Source organism: Peromyscus californicus, unplaced genomic scaffold (assembly GCF_007827085.1).
Source record: "Peromyscus californicus insignis strain IS unplaced genomic scaffold, ASM782708v3 Scaffold_22__1_contigs__length_63687245, whole genome shotgun sequence".
Lineage (NCBI taxonomy): Eukaryota > Metazoa > Chordata > Mammalia > Rodentia > Cricetidae > Peromyscus > Peromyscus californicus.
Genome location: NW_026294525.1, coordinates 20,250,396 through 20,267,059, shown reverse-complemented (window position 1 = coordinate 20,267,059; position 16,664 = coordinate 20,250,396). Strand labels below are relative to the sequence as shown.

At 37.7% G+C, this 16,664-nt stretch overlaps 2 protein-coding genes across 6 annotated transcripts in view; both read right to left on the bottom strand.

Annotated features, from left to right (window-relative positions):
- Epm2a (EPM2A glucan phosphatase, laforin) overlaps window positions 1-16,664 on the bottom strand; it is a 115,689-nt gene that overhangs the window by 55,805 nt on the left and 43,220 nt on the right. For all 3 annotated transcript variants that reach the window (XM_052751041.1, XM_052751039.1, XM_052751040.1), the window contains one exon: window positions 15,574-15,748. In XM_052751041.1, the coding sequence (XP_052607001.1) occupies window positions 15,574-15,748 (175 nt within the window). The remainder of the gene's footprint in view (window positions 1-15,573; window positions 15,749-16,664) is intronic.
- LOC128118426 (zinc finger protein 431-like) overlaps window positions 1-16,664 on the bottom strand; it is a 91,905-nt gene that overhangs the window by 32,311 nt on the left and 42,930 nt on the right. For 2 of the 3 annotated variants that reach the window (XM_052751038.1, XM_052751036.1), the window contains exon 2: window positions 15,574-15,748. The exons of the other annotated variant lie outside the window; for it this stretch is intronic. The gene's annotated coding sequence lies outside the window, so the exon portion shown is untranslated. The remainder of the gene's footprint in view (window positions 1-15,573; window positions 15,749-16,664) is intronic. 3 annotated transcript variants of the gene reach the window in all.

Sequence of the window (16,664 nt, the reverse complement as noted above, 5' to 3'; positions counted from 1 at the left end):
ATATGTGGATTTTGTTGTTGATCCATTTAAATATTTTACAGAGATAAGGAAAGGACTTCCATATTTAATTCTGGGAGATAAAATAACTTTTGTGCTTGTTTTTTTAATGCCTATTATGATAAATAATTGTGTCAATATAACAAAGCCTTTAAAATATAAAATGAAATCTGAAAAGGAAGTAATTTGAAAATCTGTAAAATAAATGGATAGGAAAGTGTTCCAATTTTATTACTTTTAATCTGGGCACCAACTTCAAAAACTTTATTGTTAACATTCTTTAATAATGGTACACTATAGCCAACTAACTTACCCAAATCCTACTTGTAAAGTAAAGCAGAAATTCAAACCAGGCAATCTAACTCGGAGTTGGGATTTTTAATAACCACATTAGAAATGAATTAGAAAATGAAATGAAAACACTCCACTCTGACCATAGGCACACCTATGTTCAGGATCCCTATAAACTAAACAGGTACCAGCTATGGCAATAAAGCTACTGACTGGAGGCCATGAACTTCCTGTTCATGTGCACCAGGATCGACTCAGAACATCAGCTGGGCTGGCTGCTAGAAAGTGAATGTGTCAGGACTCCCCCAAAGCTACCCTTATTTTTATAGAAAGGGTGTTTGAGTTCTCAAAATTCATGACTTAAAGTCATGAACTCCATGGTGGTAATGCTAAGAAGTCGAGCCTGTGGGACATGAGTAGGTCAAAAAAGCAGAACCTGTATGGGATTAGTGCCTTTATGAATAGGGAACAAAATGGCAAAGCTCCCCTGATGTTTTCATGGCCGGAAGGTTCTGTGTATGAACCAGAAACTGGGTTCCTACCAGACACTGAATCCATTTGTTCCTTGATCTCAGACTTCTCAGCCTCCAGAATGGAGAAACAAATCTCTGTTCTTCATAACCTAGACATTTAATGGGACTTTATGAGATCATCCTGAGTGAGCCGACATCCAGTTTCTGTAATTTTCTAGCTCACACAGGGCCTTTTTACTCACAGCTGAGTTCACTGTGTAGGATGGAAAGATACAAAGCAAGTTACCAAAAAAAGAAAAGGGCATGCAGAGAGGACTGGAGGAAACAGGTGCAAACATCCCAGGGTCCCCTCTACAATGAAATGCCAAGGACATGCTTAACTCCCCCAGCAAAGAGCTGGGGCATCACATGAGAAGTGTTGTCTACCAAAGAGCCTCACTGGAGGCTCTCTGCCTACAGTTTCTACTGAATCCTGAGAGGTGGTCACCCTCTGCCTAGTACATAATGAATTTCCCCAGAAGGGAACCAGGTATCACACGTAAACACATTCTGGCTGGGAAGACAGTACAGTGATTATAAAGCAATTGCCATATGAACATGAGGACCTAAGTTCAGATCCCGAGAATCTACATAAATGCCAACCGGGCAGTGAACAGCAATGACACCAACCTCAGGCCTCCACATGCATGTGCACATATGTGCATGCACAATCACACACACAAAATGAAACGGATAAGCATCAACACTTTTTTTTTTTTTTGCCGTTTTAGGCATCGTGAGCTGTTTGAATAGGGAAGTTTTAGGTTTTGCTTTGTTATGTAATGCCAATGGAAAGAAGCCTCTCCAGCCACATTATGGAGTCCAGAAAAGGGCCATGCTCACCTTCAGGCTTCTCTAAAAGCAGTTAGTCTCTGGACTGCTGAAGTTTTATCCCAACAGTGAGTCAGAAGCACCCAACCGCCTGCTTCCTCATTTGCCTTTATGACTGGAGACTGATTAACTCTGGGAAAGTTTACAATGATAGGTCCAATATTCTTGTCATAAATTTATTACACTCCACTCCAAACTGCCAACAGTAGCCCCTAAAAATCATTTTGTCTTCATTACATTGATTTACTTATTTATGTGGGTATGTGTATGCATATGTGTGGGTACAGGCATGCCAATAAATGCCTGTGGTGGTCAGAGGACTACTTGATGACATTCTCTCCTTCTACCATGTTGGTCCTGGGGATAGAACTCACATCTTCAGGCAGCAAGCAGCGTTATCCACTGAGCCATCTAGGCTACTAAAATTAGTACTGACAATAACTGGTTCTTTCTGGAACCCCACTTCTTGCTGCCGTCAGTGTAGGGACAGATTCTAGTCGCCCAGAAGATACAAAGGGGAGAAGTCATTGCACCTGCTAGACGGCTATTCTCCAGCTCCGTGGCATTTGATTGTCATCTCCCCAGCTTCACCCTCTGCTACGCCACACAAGGCCTACTAGTGAGTTCAAAAGCTCTGAATACATCCCAGGAGGGCAAAAGACAGTGAGTCATTAGACTTCACCAATTTCACAGCTCAATCTAGATAGAGGTGCCAGAGTCAGGCGCCCAACACATCAACAGCATTGACTAGTGATGAAGCTGAATTCAGACATGAACTATACCCTGAGACAGGACAACGCCTTTTCATGGGAAAGTTGAAATGAATCACTGAATGCCTTTCACACCAGGTAAGCTAAGTGCAGGCAGAGGGGCTAGGAAAGCAAATGAGAATGAGACAAAGTCTCTATCCTCACTACCAAGACAGGTGTTACAGGGCTGGCCACATCAGACAGAGGGCCTGGTCAATATGATGACACAATGTTAAATCCTGACAAACAGGTGACACGCTGTGGTCACATTTGTAATGCTATTAACAATGTTCCAAGCCAGTAACTCTCCAGAGTGTCCTTACTACTAGAATTCATGTAATGTATTTGAAGTCTCAAAAATCTCTAATTCATAACATCTTCAAAGATCCCTAGATGGCACTGCAACAGGGACTTTTCCCAATCTTGTGAATAAAAGTGGGCATAATTAGATATTGTAGTATTTAAGGTAAACTATCCATATGGCTCTTACACTTGAGAGCTTACTGTTTAGAAAAGCTAGATTTTTTCCAAATCCACTAGTAAAGAAGTGATTCATTTTAAAGATTTTCACTAAGTCCAGAATTGACTAGATAGTTGGAAAAAGACAACAAACAAACCAACATGATGGTCATTTTCCTTTGGGGGAGGCTGTTCCTTCTGATCCTTTTTCCAGGATTTATTTTCACCTCCAAGGACTTATTTATATTCTCTTCTTAGGCTTGCTTTGCTTCCACTGATCTTCTCTGTCTCCATATTCCAAGTCTAACCTCTCCTAATGATTCTATCCCTAATAATGGATCGGCCTTCAGTATCCATGGCATTTCTGCAGCACCTGTTCAGTCAGTTGGGGTCTGAGGCTGTCACATGGCAGATCTGCATTAGAACTTAAAGAAGACAGAACAGTCTTTTGTTTAAAATCTTCAAGTTCATTTTCAGGGCCAACTCCATGCTTTAATCAGAATACCGTCACTTTGATCTTAAAATGGTAGAAGATTTACAGCCTTCAACCCCAGGGTCTACAGTACTCAGATATAGCAGGTACTCATGTAATACATCTCTTTGGATTGACCTTCAACCTTGTTAACAATGATAAAACTAATTCCCATCAGCTTAGCACATAGCACTATTTTTTTTCCCCAAGAGGGTCTGCAATAAAAATTAATTCCCTGGATTTTTTTGTATATGTACACAAACTACTTGTACAGTGTCTATATTTCCTATTTTACCCGCCTCCCCCCAAAAATCCATTTGCATTAGCAAAAAGCCAGACTAAGACAAATATCTTAAATATGTTAAAGAAACTATTTTGATGAATAAGACAAATACTTCAAACCACAGTTGGGTAGTAAATTCTGTCTGCATCTGCCCAAGGATATAGCCGCATTTTACCTTCTCTTTACTTTGCATTTTAATTATAGATATGTTCCATTAAATGACTGACCTGTTCTGCACTCTAGAGCATTTTTTAAATTTATGGCCTTCTTATTTTTAATGAGGATATGTGGTTTGGATTCACCATTTATAACACAATAGATGGCTTTTGCTCCTAAGCTTATTTCTCCTCATTGCCATGACTCTGCACCATTTCCAGTCAGAGGGTCGATTGATTTCACTCATCTCTTAAAAACAAAAGCCCTGACAGATGCCCTTCTTATTCTTTTCATTTAAGATATAAACAAAAAGCCTTATTTTGTTCTTATTCCATAATAGTGTAGCTCATTGAATTTCAGATGAATGCTGTGCTCTTTTCATTAAAATTCAATTCATAATTAAGCAATTAAAAAATATACTCTAGGATGACACACTTCTTATTGGGCCATTTTGCAAGTTAAATACATAGAAAATTCTATTTTGCCTTTGTTGTTCAAGTAATGGAAAATGGCAACGGCATTCTAATTTCAAATACTAAATTAGTTTTATGTGTAATTGAATTAATGTCGGTTGAATTTTTAACATTTATTTCATCTATACAAATTTATGGGGTACAGTGTGATAATTTCATGTTACACATTTACAGCATAATGAGGAAAGTTAGTTAATATCTCCAACTTTTTATATTTTTAAAATCTGTTACCACATAAAAATGCCCCTTTATGGAGCACAGTGTGATACTTCAATACATATATACAATATGCACTAATAAAGTCAGAGTACTTAACGTCTCTATCTCCTACTTTGTGTGTGGAGCCTTGGAATGTCTCCTCGTCATTCATTAGAATTGACTGACCCACTGGAACTTACTCCTTATAGCAGTGTTTAGTTTGGACCACCTAGCCTCCCACACACTTCCCAACCTCCAGCAATCCCTTTTATACAGTCCAGGTGCTCCTTTTCAAACATCTTACTATGAGGGGAAATACACTCAATTTCTCTTTCTGCACCTGACCCATTTCACTTAATATTATCTCCTATGATATGGCGCCATCTGTTTGTTGCAAATGATAGGATACTGTTCTTTTGTGGCTAAATAATATTCGACTGTGAGAAAATATGCTTCCAGTAAGATGTAAACGTACCACCTGAGCATCAGTACACCCTAAGTGATCCTCTCCATAGAAACCCAATGGCAGTTGTTGATCTTGCCAACGGACTTGAGATAATGATTTAGATTCCTGAATTGGTTATCTTTCTCATTGATGGGACAAATGTGACATGAGGAGGGGCTTACTTTGGCTCACAGTTTGAGAGTAAGAGTGCAATCACTCGTGGTGGCAAAGGTACAGTAGCAGGACCATGAAGCAACTGCTCACATTTTACCCACAGTCAGGAAACAGAGTGAATGTGTATGCTCTGCTTGATTTCTATTTTTACAGTCTGGAACCCCAGCCCATGTGATGGTCTCACCTACATTTAGGATGGGTCATTCTAACACAGTTAAACCAAACTTGAAACTACACACACTTCTGGAAGGTTCTTTCTAGCTTATTCTAGAACCTGTCAGGCTAGCAGTTAAAATTAACCATCACAGGCTCCATTTTCTACTATGTTTAGAAATACTTCTCTTGACTTGGTTTCCCATACAAATTCCTAAACAATTTGTGAAGACTGTGAAGCTAGGTAAGCTTAAAAACTACCAACACAAGAGACCTTAACTAACTCAAACACTTCCAATGGAGATGTGGCAGACTCAAATAAAATAATATTGGTAATTTCTTAGAAGCTGTTACTATATCATATATATGTAATATACATTACAAAAACTATAATATATTATATATACAATAAAAACTATTAACCCTTCTAAGACTTGCACAATATTGATGCATGGTATCAAAAATAATTATCCAAGCAATCTTTTCACATACAGCAAGGTAGATTTTGTACGACATAGAAAAGATGAAGTGAAATGGAAGAATTCACATAAACTATTGTATAAACCATATACTTTGATGTCATATGAAGCAAAGTCTGATTCTCAGCAACATATTAAATTTTACTTTTTAACAATAAAAGTCTAAAACATAATTTTGATAGCATTATATTTACCTAGAAGCCTTTTCCTATTCTTCAATATTATAATTACTAAAAATACTTTGTTAGGATGAGAAAACAAGAATGTGAGGTAAATTAAATTTTTATGAAGTTCCTTACTTCATACAATTTTAATTAACACGATATCTCCATATTTTTAAAAAATTGCTCCTGGCTATTAAATATTAAATACATTTTTGAAAGCAAAGTTACATTGCAAATGTAGTAAGATTTAAACAGGACTCCAAGTCCTTGACACCGTTTGGGTCACTCAAAAAAAATAAGCTGAAAAAAATTCAGAGACATAAAAAGTAACTTAGCTGCATTAATATTTTCATAGAAATGTATATTTCATGTGCCTTGACCATGAGACCATTAGCTTTTGAGACAGAACAGGTACCTCTCATACCTAACTTCTGGGGAAAAGTACTCAAAAACTATCGAAACACCGAATGGATGAAAGGAAAATGGTCCCAAGTCACCTAAGTACACAACACGACCAGAAAGTACAAACTATTTCAAAGATGTGTTCAGATAGGAAGTTCAGTCTCACACTGCCTTACTAATAAAGAATCAAGAAAACAGTGTAAGAATGAAGGTGGGTCTTAGCTCCCTTTCTGCTGCTGTGATGACAGCCCGAACAAAAGCAACGCAGGGGAAGGAAGGATGTGTGTGGCTCATACTTTCAAGTCACAGTTCATCCACTGAGGAATTCAAGCAGGAGCTTGAAGCAGAAACCATGGAGGAACATTGTTCACTGGCGAGCTTGCAAGCTCATCTTTAGCCCAGGGCCACTAGCCCAAGGCAGAGGACTGTCCACAGTAAAATGGGCCTGCCTACCTCAATCACCTTTCAAGATAATCCCCCACAGGCCATCTAGGCAGACCCTTAACTGCGATTCCCTTCTCAGACGACTCTAGGGTCTATAGAGTCTAGGCTGTGTCAAGTTGACAATTAAAGCTGACTAGAACACGCCAGAAAAGAGAAGTCAGGAAAAGAACAGAGGAGGACAAGAGAGAGGAGAGATGGCAAAGCTGTGGAAGGAAAGAAAACAAAGATGAGTAAGGCAGAGAGACTGTAGGGAGGAATACAGAAAATGGTGGAAAAACAGAAATGAAAGGGGGATATAGAATAGGCACAAATGTGACAGACTACAGTGCCGCCGCCTTCCCATGTAAAGTTTTACAGATACAGACCCGCATCCAGCAGTCCACTGGCTGTTCAAACGTCCCACCACTCACTGCTGAAACGTGAACTAACTAGGAAATCATGGCTCACAGTCCGGAGGGTGCTTCTCTTTATTTTTTTCAAGTCATATAGCAGTAAAGGACCCAAAAATATCCCTCAGTTACTATTCACTCAGGTGAGGAGAGATTCTACCCCTTAGATCTATTCTGAGAGTATCTGCTTGTCTGACATAAGGGATTATTTATATAGAGCGAAAAGCACCTTTGCTTATATCTAAATATGACCATACTGTTAAACTGGAGCATTTATAATTCCTAACACAATATACGTGTGATATATAATCAAAATTATGCTTTAAAATTCATATTCCCTCTTTTTTAAAATGGGGAATAATAGACAAACTCACAAAGGAGCATTTTGAAAGCAGATGTTCTGATGTCCAAGTGTACTACGGCACTCCAGTGCACAACTTTCAATTTTGTGATACCACTGTATCCTACCATTTAATCTTTCATCACTCATTAATAGCATTTGATGTGATTTCATTCAATTAGTAGATGGATCTAGAAACCGCACCAACTGTAAACCGCTGTTCTGACTGAGGACCACAGAGGAATGTACGTGAACCCTGCTCTCTACCAGAGTGCTTCTCTCACATCCACAGCATCCTGCCTTGCTTTCTTAAAAAGAAATGAAATGATAAGAAGTCATTGTTATGATTGAATAAGTGAATCACTGTAAACAGAATCTCTCTGTCAATTATTTGTGTCTATACTTGTGATCTGATGAGTAACTCTTAGAGGGATGTTATGGGACATAATATGATATGAAAGTGGAAGCTCCACCTCCTGAGAATAAAAGGAGGAAGAGGCAGAAAGAGGCAGGTCTAGGAGGGGGCTCTTCACTGCTCAGCAGCCGTTCTCACCTAGAGAGGTTCAGAGAAGCCTCCGTTCTTCTTATCCTGTAACCTAGGAGAACAATAAAGACACACACTTTCTCTGTCTCTGTCCCTCTCTCTCTCTCTCTCTCTTTCTCTCTCTCTCTCTCTCTCTCTCTCACACACACACACACACACACACACACACACGGCTATAAATATTAATATAGTTCAACTTGCCCAGTGCAGTCCTTACACAACATCTGATCAGGATCCTGTACTTTCAATCTGAATTGCAGGACCCTGCCCCACCTGCTATTTCGTATATGTGTGTTTAGACAGAATACAATACTTATTATGCAACTGAGACTCCATATATATAGATACTGTGTGTGTGTGTGTGTGTGTGTGTGTATGTGTGTGTGTGTGTGTGTGTGTGTAAGTGCATCTGTGTATTTATAAGCCCAATATTTTTGGTAATATTCATACTTTCAGTGATATTCATACCTGTTGATCAATTAAGCTAATATTTTTATCACGATTGATTCACTTATCAAGAACAAGAAGTCTATATGACATTTAATGAGAAAAACTTTAAGATCTTGGGAAAACAAGAATGGGGAAGTATTTTATAACATCAAAACACAAAAATAAATATCTATCTTTTCAAAATTAATTATCAATGAACTAAAAAGTCACAACAAAGCTTTTGTGATACCTAAATAGCTAAGGGCAAGCCATTCTCACATAAAGGAAGAAATGCATGCAAGTCTGCTGTCCTTTATTGATCTTCTCCATTAATGTGATAATCCTTTCATTCTGTTCACCCAGAGAAGACCGTAATCAAGGAACCAGTTATTTTAAACCAATTTAAATGATTGCTTACAACAACTGACAAAGTGATTTAAACACACCAAGCGTCTAAAAACAAGATCAAAACATTCTTTGACTTGTTCTTTACTAACATAAATAAGCAGATCGCCTGGCTTTCTAAAGTGAACCTGCCATAAAAGCAGGACACATTTAACTCTAGCCTACCTCACCAGACTGTGATGGCATGTTACTTAGATTTCTGTATAATCTATCTGGAGTTACACAAAGGCTATCTCAGCTTGTCAAAAATACTCACTCTGCCTTCTGTATTCATTTAATCTGGGAGAATAACTTTTCTGTGGTTGTCATAGACACTGTGATTTTGGAATTGAGAGAACCTTGTGAAACTTAAAATTCATAAGTCATTTCATTTACATTCCATGAGTCACTTGGTCTAGATACCTCATTTTCACCTAAAACTCTTTTTATTCCCTTCTCTTCTTGCTAAAACTGCGCTTCGTATTTCACTGAGAAAGTAGAAAGCAATCAACGTGAACTTCTACATGCTCTCACTACTACAGCAACCTACCACATCCAAGCCCAAACTCCCTGCTTCCTCCTCCCATGATCATGGAGGAACCCTCTGTTCTCATGGAGTCTGTTCTCTGTCGCTGGAGAAAAAATTTTGCATCTGTTTCTCTCCCCCTTCTCTGGTTAATCACTTCTCTCCCATCCTATGGGATCATTTTCATTAGCATGAAGCTATTCTACAATAACTATCATTTTAGGCCATTTTCTCTTACTGAATATACCCTCATCTCACTGCTCATGCTTTTGTGATAAAGTTCACAGGTGACAGTAACACTGCCTCACTTTACCCACATAATGCCTTGTGAACCTCATTTCCTTTCTTCTTTATTACAAGAGAACACTCCACTCACTATCATTCTTACAGCCATGACCTTAAGTCTGATGCTCACACACTCTCATTCAATCTCCTTTCATTCGCCACTGATGGAAACATTTGAAGACAATGCAAAATCATAATTTAAATGCCAATGCTGTGGATAATGTATAAGACAGCACAGAATCCAGCTGCTTCTTTTATAACTGCACTGGCGCCATGACAGCTTTATCAGCAAAAACTGACATCTTCACACACTTGAGTAGATGGGTGACTCCAATTTCGGGCCTTTCATCATTAATAGGTTTCCTTTCATATGATACTGTTTATGAATCATCCCAGCATAAGTACATTTGTAGTGCAAAACATTGTATTTAAATGTTTTACATAAAATTTACTTTCAAATCTGGAAGAAAAGGACACCTGTCAATAACTGGCCATAAGAAACATGAACAGCACCATATGTAAATAGGAAAAAGAGAACTTCAAAGGAATCCCACACATCTAGTTAAAACTCAGTAGACAGCCTTCCCTAGTCAGGAGAAACATGCAGTTTCCCCTTCCTTCAACCATGAACAACTGTAATCTCATTTTAAGATTTAAAGAATCTCAAATCATTTGACCAGATATAAATACCAGTTGAAACTGGTTGGCCTCCTTTGACCAGTAATATTTTGCTTTTGAACTACAGAATAAGGGCAATGCAATCTGTTAGCAATACATAAGGAATTTTGTGGCCTGTTTCCATCTATTCTAAAAGGAAAATTATTGCCAAAGTTTGATTATAAACATGAGTAACATAAAAAATATTATATAATGTAGGAAGCATTTGCATACTCACTAAAGACAACTCTGCACTGGCTATAAGATGTGTATTTGTAAACATGGCTTCTATAGACTTGGACTGAATATGTGCCTAGGGCCACACAAGTGAAGAAAAGTATCATTTGGAGATGAAGCATTTGGTTCCTGGATCTGAAACCAAAAAAGCTAACATGACATAGTCATTTTAGGTGAACAAAACTTGTTGACAAAATGTCACCTAGGCCTTCTCTCTTATGTCGTTAACCTTAGTCCATTTCTAGCACTGCCTTTACAGTCATATAGATCCACATCTTGCTTTGCAAATTGGAAAGCTAATGCTTGCAGAGCCATTACAAGGATTGTCCCAAGGTTATCCAGGAGAAAATAAAAAACAGAGTAGAATGCAAGTTGATCCTTACTTCCTCCATAGTAATTAATTACAGAGTAACTAATCTCATCATTTAAAAACATGCCAAATAAAACAATATTTTAAAGTATACAAAGCCACTGTGCTGTGTTGTTTAAAATAACTGTTTTAAAAATAACTATGCATTTTTTTTCTTTTATAAAGCAAATGCCTGTAAAGTATAAGCAGGCTTTTACAATACATTTTCTAAATTGTAACATGTCAAGAGCCTAAAGTGTTATGTTCATTAAGTCTAATTTATGTCTCTTGAAGTGTGTTCAATTGGCAATAAACCTTTTCAAGAAACAGAAATTATAGCCCTTTACCACTAATGTTTCATTAAATTAGTTGTCTGTGTCTTTAATGCAAATCTGTTCTTTTGCACGAAAAAAGTTCTATTGAAGAGGGAGGCGCCGTTTTCCACGTATAGCCTGAACATGGAAATATAATGTTGATGAATAACAATCTCTGACTCTTAAATATTGAGGGGGACTAAGATACTCTTTTCTAAGGAAAATGCCTGCCAGCTGCCTTGTTTACCATTGATACTGAAACAGTCCAATGTTATACTTGTTATCCAGGCTAAGTAGCAAACATCCCTCTTTTGCCCTCCAAAGTAACTTGGCAATACAAACCAATTTGGTCATCTGAATTCTATTATCATTCCTCTGTTCATCCACACTGGACACTCTCCTTAACTTGACCTATCTTCCCCAGATACCTATTAAAAAAAAAAAGAAAAAAAAAAAGCCCAACCCTCCATATTCCAGCTTACGTTCTTCCTCATGAAGATTTCTTTGAACTAAAATTTCTACCCCTTACTACACTGCATGTAAAACCTCATTGCAACAATAATCTCTCTGCATTATAGATTCGTATATAACTGTCTTCTTCTTTTAATATATTATGAGTGTATTGAGAGCAGAGGCCTCTGATAGCCTAGCACTCAACATGGGCTATGTTGTAGCTCTTACTGAATGAACATACTTTCCGTACACCCTATGACATACTATTTAATGGTTATGTATTTTTATTCCTGGAAGACTAATCCTGACTACTCATTTCAATACAATTTACCCCTAATCATAAAGAATTCCAGGCATAATTCTCTTCCCATATTCAAACTATATAGTCTGTGTTTGTATCCTCTTAAAAAAGTTTTAATGTCTGTATTATTAGCTCAAGCATACTACCTGTCATGAGTAGACCTACTTCAAAACCTAAGATAAACTCACACATTATACTCAGATGAACGTGACAAACCTATCAATCGGGTATTTTCAAATGAATAAGGACCTATATACATAGCTTTTCATTTAAAACTAAATACACATTTTATCTTGTCTAGTTTAAAATGAAGGTATATTGTAGTTGGAATATCCAATGTGAATTAAACTAAAATATATGCATATATGTAAAAATATTCCTCCTTTATTCAAAACTGCTGCCTCTTTGGGGAAGTTACTGTATGCACAATAACCACATGGAGATGATGCAAATGAAAGTCCTCAGGACTTGGAGGAATATATACATATACACACAGATGTATACAGAAATATAACGTGGATAGTTAAATACATATTTGCTTGTTTTCACATTGTTATACCCTTTGCAACCCACATGGAAAGGTTAGAAGTTGCAGGATCCAGTTTTTTCCTTCTACATGTGGGTTCCAGGAATTAAACACACATTGTCAGCCTTAACAGCAGATGTCTGTACCCAATGGGCTATCCCACAAGCCCCACATTTAAAAAAAAAAAAAAAAAAAAAAGCACACCCAACAGTCCACTTAGTTTTGACAATCAAAAACATCAGATGAGAATACAAACTATAAATGCATTTTTATGTGTTATGATATGTAACAGCAGATTAAGTTACCTAAGAATTCTGTAAGACAGTTTGGGTGTAAAGACAAGTTGCTTTAAGGAAAACAAATTCTACCTTCCTTACGCAGTTGAGTCCAGGACCCATCATTCCTTCCCACCTCATATACAGCTTTGTTAGTGTATGTGGAGCTGAGTAATCTGCAGTGATCTCAAAGAGCAAAGACTCACAAAGAGACACAGTTGGGTGGAGAGAAACAGAACCTACTTGTGTCGGGCATTCAACCAACACTCTCAGAAACAGAAGCCAATAATCGTAGAAGAAGCTCATGCCAACTACATGTGATAACCAACCTAATTTTTCATGCAATAAATATGAGCAAATAAAAATCATTGGTCATTTTAGAGCTATAGAAGAGAAATATTTAAATAAAAAAACAATTAATTGAGGGGGAGGAAAAAGGATCATCTTGGTAGAATGTTTGAGTAATTATAAGTATTGTAAGAAAGATCCATGAATACATTCATTCATAAACTAGAACAAATAAAAATCAAAATCAAAGGATTAAAATTCCCAAAATTTTATACGAAAAAAGTATTCTATAGTTTATTTTGGGAAAAAAATACTGAGAAAGTCTCCAGAATATAAAACAATAACACCACAGGTGAAGAATATAGAATTTAAGAATGGAATGTGAATCCAACACGCCTCTAAGAAGAATCTTTAGGGACAGCCATCAAAGGCAGTGAGAGTGATAAGGTAATCACGTCCTAGAAGGAAGTCTCTGGAGCCCAGGACAGCTCTTTGGAGGGTCTAGGGAGCTTTGCTCATGACAAATGAGAGACAACCCCCAAGAACATCCTCAGAAAGCTTATAACAGCTCAGTGGGGCTGCTTTTCAACCTTGCTGTGATACCTGCTTTCCCTGACATCTAAACTGCATGGACACAATAGTTCATATTTTCAGTTCATCTGTTTTTCCTTTATTTCATTCATTTGCACCATTATCTCACTAGACTTATCACTCTTAATGTCAACGCCATAGTGAAAACTCGCAGGTGCATCTCGCCATTTCAAATCCTCCCCCTCCCCCCATGTCTCTGTGAACCAGACTGCTATCTGTTCTGCCATTTAAGGAGCATTTCAAAGATGCTCATGTTCATGGTTCATGTGTAACCCCAGTCCTTCTCAACCATACATTTAATCCAGCAAAGACTAACATCAAACATGAATTTGGAAGAAAGTATGTTTAAAAAGAATAGCAATGTTCTCATATTTTGAAGAATTTACAGTCTTTGCCTATTTCCTTCCTCTCAAGAGATCTCATCCAAAGCAATACATTTATGAAGGACACACTGAAAGGAGCTAGGGAAATGAATCAGTGGTTAAGATCACTGGCTGCTCTTCCAGTGGACCTAAGTTTTAGTTCCAGCACCCACATGGTAGCTCACAACTGTCTATAACTCCAGTCCAGGAGATGCAATTCTCTCTTCTAGCCTGCTCAGGCACTGGGTACACATGTAGTACGCATGCATACATGCAAGCTAAACACCCATGCACATAAAGTATAACTTGAAAAAAAAATTTTCAAGAACACACTGATGCCTCTTGCCAATTGGCACAAGCACTGCGTGTTCAACAGGAAATAATATATAGTATTTGAAGATTGGTTTACATTTTAGGCAATTGAAATATGAAAGACTTATGTACTATATTACATATAATTTCTATATATCTTAAAATGTAAAAGTAATGGCAATGAATCACTGGAGGCAGATTTGGAAAAAACAAAGGCACAAAACATAATATGCTCTTATAAAGTAGGAAATGAGAAGACATGGCCAAGAACTGATAGGTCATAGAATTACAATTTTTATGAAGGTGAGAAACAGAATGTTACAAAGTCGTGTGATAGAGATTAGAGTAGGGGACAAGAACAAATGAGGGTTAAAATTCACACTTGTAATAGAGGAAAATAAACAATGAACAAATAAAGGATGTGCATGGTATTTTAAATTCCACAGAAACTCGCCATGGAGTGGTTTAACATAATCACTTCTGATGAGTGACAATGAAGGAAATGTAATGACTCTCTCATTTATCATCCTCTTTGGTGGCTGCATTTTTGTTTAGGGTATGTGTTGCTATCACAATATTTAAAAAAACAAACATATAAAATAGTAATGAATGATAAGCAAATGACAATCTATTTATCTGTCTTATTTTTCACACTAATATTTGAGAAAACTTAAATAAGGAGACTGTTGGAGCCCACTAGGTTTCCTAGTAACTGTACCCAGCAGGACAGCAAAAGGGGTTGATTGGATCACGGGCTTGGGTACCAAGTGCTTGTAAGGGTCTAACTAGCAAGGGGGAGGTCTTTTGCTCCACCCCTTGGCATTGTTATAAATAGACCTTTGGAATAAAGTTCTGGGCCAGTGGATAAGGATCCAGGCCCTCTCGAGTCTATCCTGTGTTTTCTCTCTGCAACTTTCCCTCTCTATTTCTAACTAAATCTCTTGTCCCTCATTCTTCAAGAGTTCCTGGGGTAAATAAGTGTGGGGGCTGGTTCACTACAGGAGACCACAAACATTTGTCTCCCTCCTGTATAAAGTAATATAAAGGACACAAAGTGACCTGGGATATAGTAGAGCAATTTTTATAGTCAACCCATTGAATCAGCAGATTGGTTAACTACTATTCGGTCTAAATATGCAGATAGCTGCATATACATGAAATAAAGAATTCTATAAAAATCTTTCACACAGAACCAAAAGGGCTCATGTACTGACACACTGTTATTTATCTGCTCAAAGCAGGGCAGTTTTGAACTCAGTAAACATTCCCATTGTCCTAACACTACCTCTCGTCCTACTTTGAAGCTTATACACATGGCGCTATCTTTACCTTGAATAATGCATGGCTTGGTGGCCTGCAATATTAAAATAGAAGTCTGTTGTGTGCTTCATTTCATTGGTGTGCCCAGTGGCCTCAATCCAGTGTCCTACTGGGAGACAATAAACACCATCCACTAAGTTGTTTTCATTATATGTACAGCAACGGTCATGGTGAGGTCCATTGCCTAGAACAAGAAATAACAAACAGCAATTAAGTCAGTGTTTTGCTTAGACAACCTTGAAATGACTGGGATAAAATTAATAGTAAGACGAAAATAAACACAAAGTCACTTAATTACAAAACAAAACAGACCAGAGTCAAAGAAAAGTGGGCATTTGTAAAGTTACTTATGAAAATCTTAGTGTCTATGCTCCCTCTAAGTACAGGGGTTTTAATAAAAAGCTGCTTATTAGCTCTTTCAGAACTCCATGGACCCTCTCAGTACCCTACAACAAGCTATGACTCATTTTACAACCCAGTAACTATTTGAAACAGTTTAAGCAGTCATTATTTGTCTGGATCCCTTGTTATCTTTATGGTATGCAAATGTACTATTCAGGTCAGAAATAAAGTATCTTAGTGCCAATGCAAACAGTAAATACATAAATATGAATACATGAATAAATAGTAAAATAAATGATCACAGCCAATTTAATTTGCAGGTAAAACCTGGATTAGTGTTACTTATAGATGAGGAAACTAAGTCTCCCAGAGGTTAATTAGCTTACCTAAGCCCGCTGAACTTCTAAGCTCAGTGTGATTATTAAGCTGACTCCCACTGGGCCTCCCTTTCAGGCCCCTGATGTCCTCCTACAATGCCCTGCCTCCTTCACATGCACAGTAACACACGCTCCTCCTTCCCAGTGCAATAGAACAAAGGAGAAACAGAAGAGCTTGTCTCTAAGAACATCATTTGCCTGCTTTGCTGTTTTTTCCAATATCAGCCACACTAGATATTGCTACCTGAATGTCTGTGTGCTCCCCAGAGTCCTGAAGCTGCTCCATTCCTCCTTCTTATAAGACTACAGCAGATGCCATCTATGAACCAAAAAGCAAGCCTTCACTAGATGCTGAATATTGCTTGATCCTGCTTTTCCCTA